Genomic DNA, 22,207 nt, shown 5'->3' with positions numbered 1-22,207 from the left:
TTTCTCAGTGGTGCTCAGGCTTTTTGGCGTTTCAAAACTTTTAAACTTAAAAGTCGTATCGGCCAGTTTGTTAATTGTAGATTGCAGCAACAAACGTCACTGTAGCGATAAGGGCGCCTCTCGTTTTCCTTGCGGCCCCGTGTCCTCTGGCTTCTCAGGAGCCCCCTCTTCCTGCCGAAACGCTCATCGCTTACCTCGGTGTGGGCCGTGTGCCCCCCGCTGCCTGCCGGGTGTCGGGGTGGCCCAGTGGGTAGGCGGCGGGCCCCCTGGGGCAGCGACCCTAACGAAGCGCTTGGTGGCCCGCCCAGGCTGAGGCGTGTGAGGCCAGCAGGACGAGGAGGGCGCAGAGAAGGCACAAGGCTTCTGGGCGAGCCCGTGCCCTCGGGAGCAGCCCGGGCGAGCCCGAGGGGGCAGCGTGGGTCAGGCCGTCCAGCTGCTGCGGGACTGCCTCCCGTTCCCTTTTCCGGAGAAGCAGCACGAGACTGCATGTGACGCACGCGTGTGGCCATGGGGAAGCTAGTCGGGAGCGAGAACGCGGGGGGGCTGTGGAGCAAGGGCGACCCGGGGGCATTCATGTGGCCGTGGTGTTTGTGCAGCGCGTGCTCGCAGAGGAGAAAAGCTTTACAGCCCGTGTGCTGCCCGTTTTCACCCGGAGTTAGAGCCCCCTGAGCTGGGAGCTGCCTTCCAGACACCATCGACCTGCATCCACCTCGGCCCGGGCCTTGCGCACACGACTGAGAGGGTGGGCCTCACTTGTGCGCTCCCGCTGGTGGCGTGTGGGTGCCACAGGCACTGCAGAACGTGGCCTTCCTGAACCCGTAGGCCGGGAGTGCTAGGACCTCCCGCTTGGCGCGCCGTGGCCACTGGCCTTTGGCTTGGGCGGCCGTGGAAGGATTTGGCACTTTCAGAGTCTTTTGAATCATAAAGTGAAATAATTTAAAAAATGAATATAATTAAAAAAAACTTACCTCTGAGAGAGAGACAGAGTGCGAGCAGGGGAGGGGCAGAGAGGGGGAGACACAGAATCCGAGGCAGGCCCCAGGCTCCGAGCTGTCGGCACAGAGGCCAGTGGCGGGACCGGAACCCACAAACCGTGAGATCGTGACCTGAGCCGAAGCCAGACACTTAACTGGCTGAGCCCCCCAGGCGCCCCTAATCTTTAGCGTATCAGAACTGTTGGCATCAAGAGGTAGAAGTGTTCAGGAGCACCGGGCTGGCTCCCTCCGTGGAGCGTGCAGCTCTTGGTCTCAGGGTGGTGAGTTCGAGCCCCACGCTGGGGGGAGAGATGACTTGAAGATAAAGTCTCTTGAAAGAACAAGAAGTAAAACTGTTTGGTTACTGTCTAAAACGTATCGAAACAATCCCTACCATTGATTCAAAAGTACGTGAACCAGCCTTACGCACAACTTTCCTTTTTCTTCTGCCCGAACTCCCATTTTTACCTGGCTTCCTCAGGACCTTTGTCCGAATATAATGAATTTGTTTGCCCTTCAGAAATTTGCACTCCGTCACCTCTAACAACAATATGTAGATTTACGTAAACTGAAAACGACATTGACTGGGGTCACCAGGCTTTAGGTGTTCTGAGAGGGTTCTAAGTGCAGGTCTTACGATAGGACGTACTTTACAGAACAACATACCATAAAAGTCAGTAATTACTAAGTAAACTGTAAAGTCTCCTTAGGAACGCCCCTCTCAGGAGGCAAGACGTCCCCACTTCAGTTTGCAAGCAGACTGTGTGGGGCTGGCCACCTCGTCACGCTCACGGCCAGGGGGCAGCTAGGTGGGTTCTCTGCCGCATCTCCTGGGCTCTGAGCGCCTTCCGGTTACGTGCCTGGATCCACCTGCTGGCTTCTCGTCCGGGATGGTGTCGTGTCCTGTGTCTGCTGCTCATGTGGCAGCGCCTCCACGTCTGTGGCTGGCCACGTGTCTGCGTATGGTCAGCAGGACTGTCCACGTTCTCTGTTTCCGGAAGCTTAGATAAGAGGCTTTTTTAAGACTGACTCTGTGACCGTTCCATAGACCAGGTGTCTTTCCACTCAGCGACACTTTGTGTCTGGGAAGCTGGGACGTTGTGACTCGAGCACGTCTGCCAACACGATGTTTACACAGTAGGATGGTTTTTATTTTGTCGCAAGCTTTACCATTTCTCTCTAAGACCTCAAGCTTGCAGATTTAGGGAGAACGTTCACCAGGCCACCTAAACAGCAAAACCCACCTTCGCTGTGAAACCATTAGCTGGTCAGGCGGCTCTGCGAGACCGTATCTCTTCATTTTTCAGTCCAAGCAAGTGAATTTGTCGGTGTTTGGAGGAGTGTCATTGAAACACCGAGAATTCTAGGACACACCTCGTAAAATGTCACGTCCTAAAGCGGTCCAGACGAAGACAAATTCGCGCTAGTATACTTGGCACATTTTTTTTTTTTAATTTTTTTTTTTTTTAACATTTATTTATTTTTGAGACAGAGACAGACAGAGCATGAACGGGGGAGGGGCAGAGAGAGAGGGAGACACAGAACGGGAAGCAGGCTCCAGGCTCTGAGCTGTCAGCACAGAGCCCAACGCAGGGCTTGAACTCACGGACCACGAGATCATGACCTGAGCTGAAGTCGGCCGCTTAACAGACTGAGCCACCCAGGCGCCCCATACTTGGCACATTTTAAAGCACGTTATCGGCACACGCGGATGCTTCGCCTCGGAACCTGCCGTGGGATGATGCAGCGTCCCAGGCGGCAGATGGGGCCACGGCGACGGAAGGAGTAACCACCACCACGCGGTGCAGTTGGAAATGACTACTCATTTCACCAGCCGTCACGATCGGACTTTCCTGGTTTGACGCAGAGAAGGGCATGTGCTGCCAAAAAGTCACAGGCACAGCAGCCAGCGTGTGTTTGTGTCTTTGCCGATAGAAGGTAGAAAATCCTGACCAGGTTGCACGGTGGGTAAGATGAGGCTTGATTGTAGTTAGAACGAAAAGTACATAATGTGACCTGACAGAAAGGCTTCACCATTTCACCGGGAGATGCTGGTGGAATCTAAAAGAAACCACTAGAATTATATTTTTGGGGCTTTCAACTTTTTACTGAAACCAAGTGGAATAAAAGCATAGAAAGGGCTGAGCGTTGCCAGTCAGATGTGCACACGACACCTGCCAATTTGGTGTGGGGTCAAGACGGGCGTCTGTTCTGGTGATGGAGTTCTGGTAAGTTTGGCGTCTCCCAGCAGAGACAGAAGCGGCCGCCGTCCCCCGGTCCCCAGTCGCAGGGAAGGCATCCGGGTCCTGGACTGATGGAGAATGACGGCCACATCCCACCTTCAGGGGCTGCTAGGAAAACCGGTGAGGGTGCTAGTGATGCTGCTTTGCCGGAGCCCCGGCTTCCGGGGCTTTTCTTCCGGGGGTGCTGAGCTCCAGAGTCGGGCCAGGGGCCTCTCAGCCAGTGTCCACCCGGCGAGTGTCCACACGGCTGGGGGGCCGGAGCTTCCCACACGGCTGGGGGGCTGGAGCTTCCTTGGCTGAGGACATGAGCACGACAGCCCCAGGTCCAGGGTATGAGCAGGAGCGAGGAAACCGCGGGCGAGGTGCCTGGGGACTGGAGCGGGGCCCACGCCAGCTGCCGGGGCCCCTGCTTGTGTTTCAGGCACGAGGCGCTGGACCACCTGGCCAGGGAGAAGGACGCGGTGCTGGTGGCTGTGAAGGGTGCCCACGTGGAGCAGCTGCAGGCGCTGGAGGCCAGGGCGCTGGACTTGCAGGCCCACGGCGACAGCCTCGAGCTGCAGCTCCGCAGGGCAGAGCGGAGGCAGGCCGAGGCCTTGAAGGAGAAGGACGCCGCCATGGACAAGTGAGTGTGGGCGGGCGGGCCTGGGCGCGTTCCTGGGGCTCTCTGGTTGTAGTCTTCCACCGTTTCTCGTCCTTTTCTTTTTTTGAAATGGTGTCCTTGCTAGGTATGCAGTCATTGTGGTAAAATACACACAACATAAAATTTTCCGTCCTAACCACTTGAAGCCACAGTTTGCGGGCACGGAGCACATGCGCGTTCTTGTGTGTAGCCTCCACCGCCGTCCGTCTCCAGACTGTGTCTCGGAAAGTGGACGCTGTCCCCGCTAAACCCCAGCTCCCCCCTCCCCCTGCCCTGGGGCCTACCATCTCCTCTCTGTCTCTGTGAACTTGACTCCTGCAGGTCCCCCATATGAGTGGGATCCTATAGTACCTGCCTTTTTGTGACTGGATCATTCCACTTGCCAAGATGTCTTCAAGGTCCGTTCATGTTGTAGCCTCTGATAGGAGTCCCTTCCTTTTTTTTTTTTTTTTTTTACTTTCGAGAGTGTGAGCAGGGGAGAGGGGCAGAGGGAGAGAGAATCTTAAGCAGGCTCCACGCTTAGCTGGATCCCATGAGCCTCGGATCATGACCTGAGCCAAAATCAAGAGTCAGACACTCAACCAACTGAGCCACCCAGGAGCCCCAAAGATTCCCTTCTTTTTCATGGCTGAGTAATATTCCGTTGTGTGGATGGGATCATAGTTTCTTTTTCCGGCCATCTGTCAACGGACATTTGGCTCATTTCCACGTTTTAGCTATTGTGAATAGTGCTGCTGTGATCGTGGGTGTGCAAATATCTATTCAGGTCTCTTCTTAGAATTGTTTTGGGGATATACCAGAAGGTCAGTTGCTACATGGTAATTCTGCATTTAACTTTCTGAGGAACCACCACCCCGTTTTCCACAGCGGATGCGCTGCTTTGCACAAAGATTCTAATTTCTCCGTCAACTGGTTTCTTCTTAAACCCATTTTTCTCTCCAGTACGCCACGTAAGCCAAGTCACGCCACGTAAGCCAAGCACGCCACGTAAGCTGTCGTGTTCGCCTGTGCACAGTGTCCAGGCTGGTGTGTGTGCCCACGGGACCATTGGAACTGGACTCAGTCTCCTGGCTGCCAGTGAGGAAGAGGCTGTGTTTACTGACGATGGTTAAGACAGCTAAATCGGTCATTTCTAGGGTTCACCTTCCTTAGCAACTGGCTTTTCCTGTCTGTCTGGGAAATGTTTCTGGCTCTGCCGAGTTACATTTCCATTTTGGAGGACGATGGCTCTGACAACCACAGAATACAGGGAAGTCCGAGCTTATCCAGGAAGGTTTCCTTGGGTGGAGCGTGTGGTCTTGTTGTTTGATCTGTTCAACGCACGCAGCAGTAGTTGGAGGAGCAGAAGGGACAGTGTGATGGGCAAATGTGTTCCCGCTGTCCCTCCTGCTGGGAGGGCTCTGCCGGGGCCCTTCACGTGGCCGCTGTCGGGATCTACAGCGCTGCCTCGCGTGGAGGCCGTGGGCCGGCCTCCTTCTGCCTGCACTCGCCTTGCGGTGTGTCCCTCCTTGTGTTCCTCCGTGCGACCCAGGGAGTGTGCTGTGGCCCAGTGCTGCCTGGGACCGTCCCTGCCCTTTCATACTGAGACAAAGGCTGTTTGAAAACCAGCAACAAAAACAGCCCGTATTTTGGGCTTGTTACTTCGTCCGGCCTATTTGTGATGATGAACGCCACAGTCGAGAAGCAGCGGCCCCAAGGTGGCTTTGAGAGAACCCGATCACGCCCCGTGCCGCCATGTAACCCACGATAGAGACACACGGCAGGCCACACAGGCCGTGCCACTTCCAGGGCCCACGGTTAAGGCGCAGAGAGATAGAGGAAATTATTTAACCCAGTGCATCCAAGATACTGTCGTGTTGCACAGCATTAACAAGTAATCAGTATAAAAACTAATCATTTTTTACCTGACAAAAATTATTACTGAGATATTTTGTATTGTTTTGGTGCTAAATTTTGAAGCCACATCTCGGTTCGGACCAGCCATGTGCTCGGGAGCTGTGTGTGGCCCGTGGCCCCATGTTGAACAGCATGGGCCTGAGTGCTTGACTGCGGGGGTCCAGGACCTGGAAGGGTGGATCCTCACAGTTCCAGAGTGGGGACCTCACGGGGCTGGGTTGCTCTTGGCACGTTGGAGCACCAACCAGGATCACATTCGGGAGAGCAGCAGAACCCTCGCGGTATTCAGATAACATGGTGGGTGTTCGCTGGAAACTGAGAAGAGATAAAAATATAGTTCCAGAGTTCTGGCGACTTCTCTCGCGGTTCGGGAGGCCCGACACACACACGGACTTGGTAGGAGCAGCGTCAGGGAGAAGAAGAGGAAGTCCGTACAGGACGTGCCTCTTGATGTTGTTTGAGGCCTGGGCAGGTGACTTCCCGGGCGGCCAGCTGCTCTGTTTCCCACCTGGAAAGTCAGAAAAAGCCCCGGTGACCGGTTTACCTGCTGGCTGGCATCCATTGCCCCTTAGAATAAAGTTGCTGGCGGGTGGGTGATGAGCACAGTTTCACTTTAGAAATCCAGATCGGGTCCCGGGTGTTCTGTGTCCATCCAGCTTCTCCGTGACATGTGGCCAACAGCGTAGCCGGAGGAGATCGCTTACGTCCCCCGTCACGTCAGACACTCGGTGCCGAGGCCCAGATCCCGCGGGGATGCAGCTCCAGGGTAGCGCACACCGAGGGGCGCCCCCCAGAGCTTGGCCTTGGGGCCGAGCCCTCCTCTCCTGTCACCTGCAGGTGTCTTAACTGGTTTCCAACTTTTAGCAGCCCTTTGTGATCTTAGGACAGGTTGTCTCAGGTAAGAGGTCAACATGAGTTTGTACGGATTGTACTAGAAATAATTTGTTCAACGTATGTGAAGAAAAACGGACTTTTTCCTGTGGCTAAGAATGGCGCTGGAAACTCTGTACTCGACAGCCTTTCTTACTCCTTTGAGAATGTCTGTGACTCCAGATTTATTCCATGCTGTTTCCAGGCAGGTTAGCGGTACAGCCCGCGGAATCTTGATGTCCACTGGTCAGCCTTGATTTCCTCTGGAGGTGTGGGTTCTGTGCCTTTCCCCGTGAGGATGGGGAAGGAAATGGGCCAGGGCCACAAACGGGGTCAACACACAGCAGGCGGCCTTTTGTGCGTCAAGACTGTCGCTTCCCTAGCTAGTTAGTATCTCTAGGTGTCGTCTCTAAAGTTTTTCTTTTTGGGATATTTATCCAAGTGTAGTGATTCTACCAGGTGGCGTAGGGGTTCCTGTACAACCTTGTTTTACTGTTCAGTTTGAAAACCTGTAGTGAGCATCTCCATGTTGAGGGGCTGCGTGCGGCGTGGCCCAGGTGAGCCACACGGCACCACCTCAAGACCGCGGGCTCTGCCAGCCTCCGTGGCTCGCCTTTCCCTGCACGTCTGGCACGGACCTGGCGCGTTGTAGGTGCTCAGTCGACGGCTGGGTGGGTGGCACGGATGGTGGATACGTCTCGCGTGGGACCGTTTCCTAATCTAGGCAAGGAGGTCTCCACCCTGACGTGGAAGAGGCTCCGGTGTGCAGCGTGCCCTTTGAGGGCCGCACGCGCGTGTGAGCCTGTGTGCTCGGGGCGCCGTGTACAGGAAAGCTTGAGCGAGCAAGCGAGTGAGCTCCACGCCCACGTTCACAGAGCTTCCCTCCTTCGTGCAGACTTCGTGAAGAGGCGTCGGCTCTAAAATCGGGCTGGGATGCCCAGGTCGCCCAGCTGTCCAAGGACCTGATCTCCAAGGACCTTCGGATTCAGGCGCTGCAGGAAGAGGCAGTGGAGCTCAAGGCACAGCTGGCCAGGTGCCAGCAGGACGTCGGAAGGTGACTGCCCCCGGGGACGTTCCCGAGATGCTCTTCTCACTGCGCGCCCCGTGGGGGGCCGGGTGCCATTCTAGGTGCTAAGGGTACAGAAGGGAACGGAGTCGAGGCCCTGGCCTCACATCCGATTGTGGGGAAAAGACGAGAAACAGGACAGAGAAGGGGAGTGTCTGGTTGTGAGAAGGGAGAGCCAGCAGGAGGGGCTGATGGGGGCGGCCAGCGGAGGCCTTTCCCCGGAGGTGGTGTCGGGTCTGGAGCCGGTGCCGCGGCAGCTCTTCTGCCCCGTCCTGTGTGGGGAAGCACCTCTTCGTGTGTCCTGTCCCACCCCCGTCTCCTCGCATCCAGTGGATGAACGCTGGAGTGAGGGTCACGTTCTTTCTTGAGGAGTAACTTAGCTATGAGGAAAGGAAACTTGTTTCGGCTGTGCGGTTGGAGTCCTGACCAGCACGAACACCTGTCAAGCAGGCCTGTCGTCAGGACCCGAAACCTTCCCGCCGTCCGGCATGTCCTCACGCCTCGCGGCCGCCGCCCACCTGCGCCGGCCCGCCGCTACGCGTCCCTTCTGCCCCGCCCGCGATTCCGTCTCAACGGAGTCATGCAGCATCTGGCTTCCCGTGGTATTTATTTGGACATTTATTGCAGGTTTTCTGTTCTGTCTCAATTTGGGGAATTGGTGTCTTTCAGTGAGTTTGCCCATCTCGTCGAATGGTTGACTTCAGTGGCATAAAATTGTGTATCGTGTTTGTGTGTTTCGTCTCTGACGTGTGCAGAATCTGCGGTAACGTCCACTCTTGTTTTGGATCCGTCTGGCTGGAGGCGTATCAGTTGTATCGGTCTTTTCTTTAAGTCTGTTTCTTTTGAGAGAGAGCACGAAAGGGGGAGGAGGGGCAGAGAGAGGGGGGAGACGGGGAATCCCGAGCAGGCTCCACACTGACAGCACAGAGCCCGACATGGGGCTTGAACTCACGAACCGTGAGATCGTGACGTGAGCCGAGGTCAAGAGTCGGACGCTCAACCACCCAGGCGCCCCAGTCACAAAGTCTTTTATTAATGCATTTGCATTTAGGATTGTTATGGCTTCTTTTATTTATTTTATTTTATCTTATTTTACTGATGTAAGTGATCTCTGCACCCAGCGTGGGGCTCAAACTCCTGACCCCGATATCAGGAGCTGCACGCTTTTCTGACTGAGCCAGCCAGGCGTCCTGGGTTGCTGTGGCTTCTTGGTGACTGCCCCTCGATTAGCAGGACGCAGCTGTCTTTATTCTGGATAGTCCTCCTCCTTGCTTGTCTGCTGTGTCTGATGTCAGCACGGCCACTTGGGTGCTTCCTGCCTGGTGTTTGCGTGCACACCCTTCCACGCACTGACTCTGACTTGTGCTGAGGTCAAGTGCATTTCTTACCAATCGCGCGTGCTGTGTCTTGCTTTTCCTGTCTCCCCTGACAGCTCTGCCCATACACTGGACCGTTTAGATCATTTAATTTAATGCCAGGATTGATGTGTTTGGGTTTAAATCGCCAACCTGCAGTTGGTTTTGTATTTTCCTCGTATTTTTTGTTCCTTAATTTCTCTGCCTTTTAAAAACTCAGTCGAGGGGGTGCCTGGCTGGCTCAGTTGTTTAAACGTCCAGCTCTCAGTTTCAGCTCAGGTCATGATCTCACAGTTTGTGAGTTTAAGCCCCGCATCAGGCTCTGAGCTGATAGTGGGGAGCTGGCTTGGGAGTCTGTCTCTCCCTCTCTCTCTGCCCCTCCCCTGTTCGTTCCCTCCTCTCTCTCTCTCTCTCTCTCTCTCTCTCTCTCTCAAAAATAAACAAATAAATTTAAAAATAAATAAATAAATAAATAAATAAATGGATAAACAGTTGAGTGTTTTTTAGGATTCCATTTTATTTCCACCGTTGTCTTATATAAACTTTTTTATTTATTTCATGGTTGTTTTAAGATTCACAGAATGCATAGTTTGCCGTTAATAACGTCTAGCTCTTTGTACGTAATATAAAATCCTTACAACCTCCTGTTTCTCTTCACTCTCCTTTGCTGTTGTCGAACATTTTACTTTTGTGTACATATATAGATACGTCGTTTTTGTTGCTTTGATCCGATAATGTCTTTTAATTAAAGACAAAAATTGAAAGAAAAGCTTTATGCTTTTTCCAATATTTATTTCTGATGGCTTTTCATTTTTTAAAAATCAAATTTAGGGGCACCTGGGTGGCTCAGTAGTTTAAGTGTCTGACTCTTGGTTTCGTCTCAGGTCACGATCTTGTGGTTTGTGAGTTTGAGCCCCACTTTGGGCTCTCTGCTGACAGCACAGAGCCTGCTTGGGATTCTCTCTGTCTCTCTCTCTCTCTGTCTCTCTCTCTGCCCCTCCCCTGCTCACGTGCTCTCTCTCAAAAATAAAAAATTTTTAAAAATTAAAAAAAAAACAGTGAAATTAGAGAAAAGTCAAGTTCAGAGTTTCCATAAGGTGTAATCTTTCTTCAGCCCCCAGACGTCCTTTGACGCCCCTCCCAGCGCAGCCTTGCACTCAGCCCGTTTGTCCGAATTTCTTTGCCTTCTCTTTCTGAAGCGTGTTATTACTCGATGGAAAATTCCTGGCTGGTGGTGTTTTCCTCCCGTTGAAGACGACTTGTTCTCTCCTGGCACTCGTTGTTTCTCAGGAGGGTTCCGCAGGCACCCTTTGTTCCTCCACACGTGTTGTGCCTTTTCCTCCTGATTCGTGTTTTTCCCTTCATCGTTGGTTTGTGGTGATTTGATTGTTCGTGTATGTAGGTGAGGTTCTGCGTGCGTCGCCTGCCGCGGCTTCCACCGGCCTTTCTCTGCTTGCCCCCTTTCTCCTGGGAGTCCCAGGTGCCCATGCGTTAGCATCCCCTCGGTCAGCGGCCTTTCTCGCTGCCGTGTGTGATCGGCCCACTGAGGCTGAGGAGTTTTCATTTTCACCTTTCTCCATCTTACGTGTGTGGTTGCTTTCTGTCCCCGATCATATTCACGACGCGGTCCCATCCCTCTTGTTTCCGGGCCGTTCTCGCTTCCTTGCGCCTCTCGCCAGGCCCGCTGGTCGGATGCGGTGCCCTTGTGCGGAGAGTGTCGGGGCTTGTCCGCTTCCTCCCGCCCGCGTTGCCTTCTGTTCCGGCCGCAGCCGGTGGCGGCATAGAGCCTGCACACGGCGCCCTCAGGTCCCGACCGTCGGGGCCCGCGGCTGCTTCTGCAAGGCCGGCAGGAGCCCCCCTGCAGCGGGCAGGACGGGGTCTTCCAGGGCCTCACTAAACAGGGGCTGCCTGTCCCCCGCGCTCACGACCCGGTCACACTCGGGAGACGTGTGCAGAGGCCCCCACCGCGTGGCGGGCGAGAAGTCCAGGGCCGGGCTGGCGCTCGCTCTCTCACCCTCAAGTTTGCTCCCCCCCCCCCACCCCCAGTGCCCACTGCACACGGCGTGCGCTGCCCCGTTCCAGCCCAAGGACGCGCATGCCCCCATGGCGCCGGGTTTGCTCCTGTGTCCCCTCTGCTGGGACCTCTGCAGACCCGCGTTCCGTGGACGTGGGGCTGCTGGCTTTCGGGGGTCTCTCTCTCTGGCCTTGCGACTCCGTGTGCTCTGTGCTGCACACGCCCCCGAGCTCTCCAGGGTCGCTCTCCGCAGCTCCGAGACCCTCGCACCTTCTCCAGTGGAAGCAGCTTTCGTGCTTTTCCTCAAGTTTGTTCATTTCTTCCCTTCTCTTTCTTGGTTCTTCTCTTTCTTGAGGTTGATCTTCTGTGGTGCTGGTCTCCTCGGTTCCCGGGCGTCCCTGCTGTCTGCCCGGCTCTGACCCCGAGGCTGCCCGTAGACTCCACTTATCCTCCGTGTCTACACGGCAGAGACTCGTCCCGGCTGCCGTGCCGTGAGACCGTCGCGTGTCAGCAAGCGCGGGCCAACACGGGCCGGCCCAGCGGGGGCCCGGGAGGGACCCGAGTGCGGGTGGTGGTGCCTCCCCGCGCTCTGCCACCTGCCACACACCTTTGCTTTTCGCGTGCGACGGGACGGGCGTCCCCGCAGGTATAAGCAGCAGCTGCTGGCGGCGGCGGAGCGGGAACAGTGCCTGCAACGCGACAAGGTGCAGCTGGAGCTGGACTGGCGACACCGCTGTGACAGTCGCGAGAGGGACCACTACCGCGCGTCTGAGGACTTGCTGCAGGCTCTGACTGCCGCGCGGGACCAGGTCTGTGCCCCGCATGGCCCTCGCACTCCCTCCTGCGCTGTGGCACCAGTGGGGGGGGGGGCGGGCGGGGAGGCGGCTCTGGGCTCGCGAACCCCGCCGAGCAGTTTGACTTACAACAAAAATTCAGCGGAAGGTGTCCCTGTCCTGCCCACCAGCCTTTTACCCATTTGTTTCTTTTCGAGAGAGTGAATGCACGTGAGCAGGGAATGGGCAGAGAGAGAGAGAGAGAGACAGAATCCTAAGTAGGCTCCAGGCTCTGAGCTGTCAGCTCAGAGCCCAACACGAGGCTCAAACCCACAAACCATGTGATCGTGACCTGAGCTGAAATCAAGTCAGTCGCTCAACAGACTAAGCCACCCAGGCACCCCCGGCTGTTTCATTTTTTATTGCGTTAGCCTGTTTCCCATTAAGAAAACAGTGCCAGCAGGATCCCTGCCCCCTGTGCACAGGGGACCGGGCGGAAAGGGCCGCACCCCGAGCCTGATGCTGCTGCCCGGCCAGCCCCGACCGCCGCCTGGTCCTGGGCCGGGGGGGCCGCTCCCTCATGCGCCTGCTCGCTGCTCCCGGGAGCCTCATAACTCTTCCAACACGAACCGACTCCCACATGTCTCCCCAGGTTGCTGCCAAGCTCCAGGAGACAGAGCGGACGCTGTGTGACCAGGAGGTGGTGCTGAAGGCCTTGACCCTTGAGAGAGACCAAGCCGTGCAGGCGTTGAGGACACGCGGGCTTCTTCCTGAGAAGGAGGTGCGGGTCGGCACGGCTGCCCCCCGCCCTGAGCCTCCCCCGGGGACGCCGCTCCCCAGCCCTCTCCTGCGCCTCCCCCGCCCCCCCAGCCGTGGTGGTGGGAGAGCGGTCCCAGCGGCACCAAGTCTCCTCAGGTGTCGGCGCAACGGGGGCCAGTCTGACACCTGAAGGAGCTGAGGTGACTCTGGACTCAGAGTCCAGATTTCAAGCGGACCCCACGTTGAAATCTCAGACCCCGCCTTCAGACATCACACCACGCAGACGCCTAGCGTGAGGTCGTGTTTTATCCGCGGAGCTGTCGCGGCAGGTCGCCGTGTGCCGCCATCTCCGCCATCTGGGTGCTGCCCGAGTGCCTCTCTGTGCCAGGTCTGCCCGAGAGCCTCGTCTGTGGCCCTGGGTCCTCTGACGCTAAGGCCAGTGCCGCAGCCCCAGAGACGCAGGGACCCCGCGTAACAGTTTGCAAGGAGCGGAGCTGGGCTGCGAGCCCGGATGCCCGAGGGCCATGGTCGGGGGGCAGGGGCAGCCTGAGGCTGGGGTGGCGAGAGCAGGAGGGGCTGGTAGGGGGAGACTCCTCCAGGCCTGTGAAGAGTTCTTGTTTCTTGCTTTATATGCAGCAAAATGCACAGACCTTCAGGGCACAGGTCAGTGAGTTTGACGTGAAGGACCCATGGGCCCAGCCCTCCAACAAAATGCAGAGCATGTCTGTCACCCTGGAAAGTTGGCCGCACCCCTTTCCGTTGGCCCCCTGCTCACCCCAAAGGCAGCAGCTGCTTGGACTTCTAGCTGGTCATAGGGACCCGGGTGGGCAAGGTTTGCTCTAAGATGATGCAGTGGCCACAGGTCTGCAGACCCGGCTTCTGACCAGTGTTAAGATGTTGGTAATTTGGGGCACCTGGCTGGCTCAGTCAGTGGAGGGTGCAGCTCTTGACCTCAGGGTCATGAGTTCGAACCCCACACTGGGTACAGAGATCACTAAAGCAAAAGGGTATCAGTAACTTGTCCTGACCTGTGTGCAGAAGCCAGAACCTCTACTTGTCTCAAGGGTTTTAGGTTCTAGCACAGAGTCAGAGGGGACATTTGATGATTCTGTCATGGTCACTCGTGAGAATTGTCAGAACGCAGGAAACGGATCCCGTGTCTGTGTGGGCATCTGGGCAGGAGCCTCTGCCCCAGAGAGAACGTGGTGCTGGAGGCGGAGGTTTCTTCAGTCCTCGGCATCACAGGGTGGGAAGGCCCGTGGGGAAGGATCAGTGGGTGGCGGGGACACCGGTGTCCTTCCTGCCACGTCGCTGGCCCCAGAGCCAGATCACTTCCTCATTTTAAAAGTTGTAAATAAGGCTTCCTGTCCTGCTAGCTTTGTCGGTTTTGGTGCTGACTTTGGAGAATTCAGCGTGTCATCAGACCTCCAGGAGGATATCTCAGGGTGCAGCAAAGGGCTCTTTTGTGACTGAAGCCTGGGTCTCTCCGGGGAGGGCAGAACTAACAGGTTAGACTTTATCCCAGAGACATGCAGCTTCACCCGTGGTGTCTGAGCCACCTGACATATAGCCGTGGCCGTTTTCTCCCCACACAGATCTCACTGACGGATAGCTGGCCAGCGCCTGACGCTGACTGAGATGCCTGTGGCTTGCATGGTGGCCCCGAAGGGACAGGCTCCAGTCCTAGCCGCCAGCTCTTTGAGATGCAACCTTACTTAGAAATAGGGTCTGTGTGGATGTAACCAGCGCAGACGAGGTCACGCTGGAGCAGGGTGGGCCCTAATCCAATATGACCGGCCTCCTTATAAAAAGAACACCACGTGGAAGACAGAGTCGCAGGGAGAGGGCCACGTGCCGACAGAGGCAGAGGTGGGAGTGACGTGGCCCCAAACCAAGGGACACCAAAGTTCTCTGGTAAACACTAGAAGCTGGAGGAGGGAGGAAGGAGTCTCACCAGAGTCTCCGAGGTTTGCTCCCAGCCTGAGGCGTGTGTCCCGTAGCGAACCCCGAACCCCGGCCCGTCGTGGGGCTCGCCTCGGGGCCCCTGAGGGAAGCCGTGTCGCCAGGCTGCTGGGAGGTCTGGGAAAAGCCCACATGGGAAGGTGCCGGCCTGACCCCGCCTCAGACCCCATCCTCCTGGTCCCAGGGCCCTTTGTTCAGTAGTCTGACCTCCATCCCTTCATGAAAAGCCACTCAGCCAGTTGTGCCGGGTGACGGAGCTTCTTCGGAAGTGCTTGGGAAGACCTTCCCAGCGGGGCAGCCTCTCCCACCCGCCGTGTCAGCCTGGGGCGGGGGCGCATGCAGACCGGGCCCCTTCTTGCACCGGGGGAACGTGGGCCAGGCCAAGGGTGCACAGCGCGCAGCTCCCGTCCTCGCTGGCAGTGGCCCGTGCTCGTTGCGGAGTGGCGGGGGGGGGGGGGACCCGGGGGAACCCGGGGCCTCTGGCCGTGCCCTCCAAGGATGGCACTCAGCCCGCGGTTGGTGTTCGAGGCGGGCTGGGCGCCGGGAGTCCCGCCGAGAAGGTTGTAGCCCGCCAGCCACGCCGAGAAAACACTTCACTCCTGTCCACAAACCCGCACGCATTTGACCCCGTGTTGGGGGCCGGGAGCCGAGGCAGGCGGGACGCGGCAGGACGCGCCCCAGGGCTGTGTGCAGGCGCCAGCTGGCATGCCGCTGCGGTCTCAGAGCCGGGACCGGGGGTGGGAGCTGTGCGCGGGTCGGGCTGACACGGTGGGATGAGCCTTGGATGCGAGCCCTGCAGGAGGCGGGGCGCCTGTGCTCCCGCTTCGTGGGTGTCAGCACGTTGGTGCCGAGGCTGCCTCGCAGGCGTAGAGGCGGGTCCTGGGCAAATACGAGGTCAGGGACAGCGGGCGGGGTGTCTAAGGAAAAGTTGGGGGGATGAGCCGTCAGGTCCCCGCTGTGCAGCCCGGCTGCGTCTTACCTGTGTGGCGGCCCCTTCCCACTGGCACCGCTCGGCACGGAGGTGCGCGTGGGGCCTCAGCGGGGACCGCATCAGTCACGCCCCCGGTGGTAATCCCAGGCTCCAGAGGGCAGGCCCCCCCCGTGCAGAGCTGCAGGGGAGAGAACGCAGCCCGGGCCACGGAGGCTCCGGCGCCATGCGGCATCACAGGTGAGGTCGTGCCTCCTGGGGCTGGCTGGGCTGCCCGGGGGTTTTGGGGCTGATACTGTCATTTCACTTCATAGACGAGGAAGCCAAGGCCCTGTGAGGGTGGTCCCTGCCCCACGTGTGGCAGAGGGGACGTTTGAGTGGGGCCAGGCCAGCGCCAGGGCTGTCGGGTTCTGCCGTCGTGCCCGCGAGGGAGCAGCTGTGAGGTTTTGCCCAGCAGCAGGTGTGGAATGCGGTGGCGGGCATGAGAGCAGGAAAACAGGTCGCCCCTCCTGTCAGCAGTGTGAGCGGTGAGTGGGGGGGCAGAGGAGTCGAGGCTGGAAGGCAGGGCAGGTGCAGAGCAGAGCCCGCGAAGGCCTCGATGCCTCGACAAGGGGTGTGGGAAAGCTGGGTCCGCGCTCAGTAGAAGAGCTAGCTTACTTCTGGAAGGAGAGGGAACGTGTGGCCACTGCGGGAATTCGACAATTTCAGTTTAGGGGAGTGGCCTTGGGGACCAGGTGGACCCGGGGTCCAGCTCGGCTCCCGTGCGGCCTCCATGGCGCTTTTGTGAGACGCGAGCGAGTGCCTGGAGCAGGGTGGCGGGTTGAGCAGGTGGCGGCAGCACGGACAGCGTGGTGGCCGGGTCACCCCTCGTTAACTCGAGCGTCAGTTCCTGCATCTGATGCGGGCTCTTTGTGAAGCATTAAAGGGGGCCTGTGACCCAGCACCTGGCCCGCTGCTGGCACCAGCTGGGGGAGCCTGCTCGCAGGGCGTGGGGGGCGTGTTACCACTCCTGAGGACACGGAGGTCGCACATGGTCGCACCGTGCTGGCATTCTGGTGTTTTCTTTTTTATTTTTTTTATTAAAAAAATTATTTTTAATGTTTATTCATTTTTGAAAGAGAAAGAGACAGAGCATCAGCAGGGGAGGGACAGAGAGAAAGGGACACACAGAATCCAAAGCAAGCTCTAAGCTCTGAGCTGTCAGCACAGAGCCCAACGCGGGGCTCAAACTCACGGACTGTGAGATCATGACCTGAGCCGAAGTCGGTCACTCAACCGACTGAGCCACCCAGGCACCCCTCTGGTGTTTTCCTAGTTACTGCTCTCTCTGGATCTCGGTATGTGTCCCTGTGCACGTGCTGTTTCTGTATAGTCTGTGTTGTGCTGTATAACTGGGATTCCTTTTTTTCATTTCTCCAATCATTATGTTTCATGTCATTGTAATTCTTCAAGACACTTCGCAAATGGTTGTGTATTTTACCATGTGGCCCTCCTCTTCCCAGCAGCTGCTGAGGTGACTGGCATCTGTCACCCTAAGGCTGCACAGGCACGTGGGTGCCCCTCCCTCTGAGCTCGGTAGCAGCTCACCTTCTTGGGTAGCGAGGTGCCGCAGGGCTGGCCAGAACCCTCCTGGTGCAAGCAGAGAGGGGCCAGCCACCAGCTGGAGAGTGAGGAACTACCGTGTGTGTGTGTGTGTGTGTGCGCGCGCGCGTGTGCGCGCACACGCGGGTGCACGCACGTGCGCGCATGGCACCCTGGGGCGGCCCACCTGCCTGCTCGCAGGGTCAGCGGCAGCAGGCAGGGGGAGGGGTTGCAGGGGAGGAGCCAGCGCTGTCTGTGGGAGGGGGGCCCTGCAGGGAGGAGGCTCTGTCTGGGGGGGGGGGGGGGTCCCTGCAGGGGAGGAAGCGGGCGCGGTCTGTAAGTGCGCATCCCTGAAGGTGGGGGCCCTGCCTGGGCTCATGCAGGCCAGGCCAGGCCACAGGGCTCAGTTACCTGCCCCCTTGTGTCGGGCACCCCGGTCCTGTGCTGGCATGGCAGCAGACGCTGGCTTCCTGGAACTCGTCTGATTTTCTGGTTGTTTGCAGCCAGAAGCATGTCCCGCTGCGGTGAATCCTGGTGGTCAAAGGTAGCTGCCTGTCTCGCTGTCATTTGGAAGGACACAGGCACTGACTGTAGGATTCCGAGGCAGTAGGGCTTTTTCCTTCCTGTGTCTCGGGGCTCCCAGTGGCTCTTGTGACAAGTTGGCAGAAACCTCGTATTTGCGCCTGTGCACGCCACCTAATATGCTGTGTTCCTCGGATTGCTTTTCTGGTCCTTTTTTCTCTTTATCTGTGATTTTTTAGCAAGTTGATTATGATGTACTTTTTGGTATGATTTTGTTTGTGTTTATTTTGCTTTGGGTTTCAGTGGACTTCTTGGATCTGTGGACTTGTTTTCATCAAATTTGAAAATATTTTGGCCAGGGGTACCTGGATGGTTCCATCGGTCAAGCGTCTGACTTTGGCTCAGGTCATGATCTCATGGATCTTGGGTTCGAGCTGAACATCAGACTCTGTGCTGGCTGCTCGGAGCCTGGAGCCTGCTTCAGATTCTGTGTCTCCCTCTCTCTGTCCCTCCCCTGCTTGCTCTCTGTCACATGCTTTCTCTCTCCTTCAAAAATAAATAAACGTTGAAAATATTTTGGCCAATATGTCCTCTGCCTCCTGTATCTGGGTTCTTGGGTCCTTGCCCTGAGCCGGCTCCATGCTGTTCTCAGGGTCACCAGGCCTCTGTTGACTCTCTTTTTGGCCTTCCCCTCTGCTTGGCTGAATGCTTTCTGTTGCTGTGTATCTGCACCCACTGATCCTTTCTCCTGTGACGTCTGGTCTTAGGCCGCCTCTCTAGTGAATTTTTTTTTTAATTTTTTTTTAATGTTTATTTATTTTTGAGACAGAGAGAGACAGAGCATGAATGGGGGAGGGTCAGAGAGAGAGGGAGACACAGAATCAGAAACAGGCTCCAGGCTCTGAGCTGTCAGCACAGAGCCCAACGTGGGGCTCAAACTCACGGACCGCGAGATCGTGACCTGAGCCGAAGTCGGACGCTTAACTGACTGAGCCACCCAGGTGCCCCATGAATTTTTTTTTTTTTTAAGTTTATTTACTTAGAGAGAGCATGAGCAAGGGAGGGACAAAGAGAGAGACGGAGAGAGAGAGAGAATCCCAAACAGGCTCCACCTCGTCAGTGCAGAGCCTGACACGGGGCTTGAACCCACAAACGGTGAGATCGTGACCTGAGTCGAAATCAAGAGTCAGATGCTTAACTGACTGAGCCCCTCAGGGGCCCCTCCAGTGAATTTCTTATTTCAAATAATATCTTTCTCATCTCTGCAGAGGCCGTTGGGTTCTTGTCAAATTATCTTCTGTTCCTCTTCCTTTCACATTCCTGTTTTTCTTCAAATCCTTGAGCATATGTATACCTGCAACCATATCGAAGTCGTGGGCACCACTGGGAGCATCTTCACGGCTGGTCTGTGTTGTAGCACGCGCTAGACTTCATTCCTGTGTGGCTTCGTACTCTCTGTTGTGTCACATCTTTAATTCATCCACGCGTCCATCCATCGGTGGACATTTGCGTTTGCGCGCCCTGGCTGCTGTGAAGACTGCTGCCGTGAACGTGCGTGTACGCGTTTTCACGTGGACATACGTTTTCGGTTCTCTGGGCATATGCCTCGAAGTGGAATTGCCGGGTCGTATAATCACCTCTGCGCTTAATCTCTCGAGGACCGCCAGGCGATTTTCCGCGGCGGCGCCCCGTCTTTCACCCACAGGCCGCCGCATCCGTTCACCTTCCCAGCGGGCAAGGGTCCCACGTCGTCTGTCTCCCTGCCGGCACTTGTTCCTGTGTCTTTTCCACGGCAGCCGCCCTGTGGGTGGCCGATGGCTTTGCGACTGAAAGGGAAGGGGCCCCCGATTTCTCAGGAAGCGCTCCCGGTGGTGAGCAGCAGTCTTGTCTTTGTGACACCTGGAAGGAGGGGGCTTTCATCGCCCCGTCAGTCTAGATGGAAGGTCCCCACAGCCTGGAGGGCAGACGGGTGGGCAGAGCCGTGGACGGGCAGCAAACCGTGGGTTTTTTCTTTTTTTCTTAAGGGACTTTTTTTTTTTTTTTACATTTATCCATTTATTTTGGGGGGGGGCAGCAGAGGCCGGGGGGGAGAGAATCCCAGGCAGAGCCAACCAGGCGTGCCTGTGGGCTTCTTGTGTAGCTGTAACCATTTTCTTTCTTTTTGTGTTTGACAGGTGCTCCTAAGGCATCGTGAAGAAGAAGGAAGTGAAAGTTTTCCATCTAGTGAGATCCAGAGGCTCCAGGAGCAAAACGCAAGCTTACGACGCGCTGTTGCGGAGATGAGGGAGGAAATGGAGACCCTGAACGACCAGGTTCTTCCTCCTGAGCAGTCAGGGGGTCATCCCTCTGACCCCGCACAGCCCCTTCCAAAGGCAGCAGCTGAGGCCGCGGCTCCTGGTGAGCCGGGGGGGGGGGGGGGGGGGGTGGGGTGGGGTGGAGAATGGGGAGGGGACAGATCTCCAGTGGGTCCAAAACATGCTTCACTTGGAGTCTCATAGATGAACATCCGCTCTGACGAATTCAGAGTATGATAGAGGCTTCTCCTCTAAGGGAAGGGATCTTATGTCCATGTTTATATGTAGAACAGCAACTTTTTATCGATAAAGTGGCAGAAAGAAGGGAAGGATGTGTACTTGGCACTTGGAGCCTGGAGGCCACTTGCATGGGGAGGGGAGTGGGCACTGTGTTCTCCAAGAGGCGGGCTGTGCAGGCTGGCGGATACCAGGCCTCTCCTCGGGGCCTGTGCCGTAACGGAGCTGGGCTCCCCCCCCCCCCACCCCTCCTGTGCACTGTTAAGAGGGGCCCCGGAGCGGTCCTGAGCGGAAGGCACCAGCTCACGACTCCACGCCTGAGACTCGTGCTTCCGTGTACGCAGGCTCGTGGGTCTGAGGGAGCGCAGGGGCGTAGCCGTCCTCGGAGCGCGCCCGGCACCAGAGGGGAGGGGGGCACCGGGGCCAGGGCAGGTGTGGGAGGCGGGGCGGGGGGAAGAGTGGGACAGCGGGAGGGAGCCCCTATCTTGTGATGGGCGAGGGGAGTGTAATGCGTGTGCCGGTGTATTTATTGGGTTGTTTTGCGGCAGATTACATCATGGTCCTCGAAACAGAAATCAGAAATCTGAAGCATAAATTTGAAACCCTGGAAGGACAGGTAGAAGATGTGTTAGATCCTTCGAAGATGTCCTCATCTCACTCTGACGTTCAAGCCAGCGTCCACATCTTGGCCGAAGTGCCTGGTAAGAGTCCTTGTCTTGTCCTGTTGAATGCTCTGTTCCAGAAACACTCTGGTTTCTGCATCTGTTTTACATTGGTTTAATTGAAATATAAACCCCCAGAAAGTCCACAAAATGCAAACGCACGCATCAAGGAAAGATCACAAACTACAGGTCCCCCCCCCCCCCCCTTCCTGGCACCCAGGAGTCCCCATGCCACCCATTCTCAAAGTGTTTACACTCGTTTACCTCTCCGGGTGAGCACCTCCCTGCTCCACCCCTGCTCTGGCACCACGCAGACACCCCCTTGCCCGGCTGGGCGCTGGCCCGGTGGAGAGCCCTTCTAGGGGGATGGACGCATCCCACTGGCTGGTTTCTGGGGCTGACTGTGTAGGAAGACAGGTGAAGGAGTGGGATGCTCCACCTACGGATCAGCTCGTCTCCAGCCAGGGGCCTGCTTGCGTTCCCAGTGCTGGCATCTTTTATGTCTTTTCCTTATATTACTTTTCCAGGCCAGAATCTCCAGTATGGTGTTGGTAATGGCTGACTTTCGTCCTGACTCCAGAGAAACATTTCAACATTTGACTTTAAAGCCGCTAAAGGTTTTTTGGAGCACAGGGCCAGATTAAGGAAGTTCCTTTCTATTCCTGCTGTAATACATGGTTGCTTTTTATCATGCTTCTGCCAGTTTTGCTTACTGTGTTTTGGAGCTTTGTTGTTGGTTGCATACACGTTTAGAGTTTCTGTGTTTGTAAGAGGGGACCGGCCCTGATAGCATCACATAATGATCCTCTTTACCTGTGAGGGGTGCAGTGCTCTAAAGCCTGCTCTGTCTAGTGTTAATCACATCACTCCAGCTTCCTTTTGATTAGAGTCTGCTTGGTGTATCTTTATAATCCTTTAACTCCTTATGTTGTGGTAAAGTCCCCTTCCTAAGGAAAAATCAAATACCTCAAGGTAACCTGGCTACGTGTGTACATGACAACATCCCTCATGACCTTGTAACATGAGACCACTTAATCAGAGTGCATGTTTGCATGTTACCATATATGGGAGACAAAGAAGTAGAAAATATGTAAAAACTATGCCACGTGGCATTCAGGGGCTCATTTCTTCGGGTACAAACCCAACTGAACGGTGCTAGCACAAATAAAGTTGCTTCCCGGAAAGAAAAGCCTGGGTGTCAGACTCTGTGTGAGAATCTTGCTACAGCATCACATTTGAAATGAATTTCTTGTAGCAGCATATAGGCAGGTCAATTTTTAAAATCCATTTTGCGGGGCGCCTGGGTGGCGCAGTCGGTTAAGCGTCTGACTTCAGCCAGGTCACGATCTCGCGGTCTGGGAGTTCGAGCCCCGCGTCGGGCTCCGGGCTGACGGCTCGGAGCCTGGAGCCTGTTTCCGATTCTGTGTCTCC

At 56.4% G+C, this 22,207-nt stretch overlaps 1 protein-coding gene across 10 annotated transcripts in view; it reads left to right on the top strand.

Annotated features, from left to right (window-relative positions):
• CCDC57 (coiled-coil domain containing 57) overlaps positions 1-22,207 on the top strand; it is a 102,519-nt gene that overhangs the window by 22,375 nt on the left and 57,937 nt on the right. For 9 of the 10 annotated variants that reach the window (XR_008293946.1, XM_053211502.1, XM_053211499.1 and 6 more), the window contains 6 exons: positions 3,639-3,839; positions 7,519-7,677; positions 11,705-11,867; positions 12,484-12,612; positions 19,758-19,980; positions 20,663-20,815. Coding sequence is in view for 9 of the 10 variants with exons in the window: in XM_053211502.1 (XP_053067477.1) it covers positions 3,639-3,839; positions 7,519-7,677; positions 11,705-11,867; positions 12,484-12,612; positions 19,758-19,980; positions 20,663-20,815 (1,028 nt within the window). In the remaining variant the exon portion in view is untranslated. The remainder of the gene's footprint in view (positions 1-3,638; positions 3,840-7,518; positions 7,678-11,704; positions 11,868-12,483; positions 12,613-19,757; positions 19,981-20,662; positions 20,816-22,207) is intronic. The other variant, XM_053211500.1, reaches the window with a different exon arrangement.

This window comes from Acinonyx jubatus, chromosome E1 (genome assembly GCF_027475565.1).
Source record: "Acinonyx jubatus isolate Ajub_Pintada_27869175 chromosome E1, VMU_Ajub_asm_v1.0, whole genome shotgun sequence".
Lineage (NCBI taxonomy): Eukaryota > Metazoa > Chordata > Mammalia > Carnivora > Felidae > Acinonyx > Acinonyx jubatus.
This window is presented reverse-complemented; position numbering and strand designations above follow the sequence as displayed.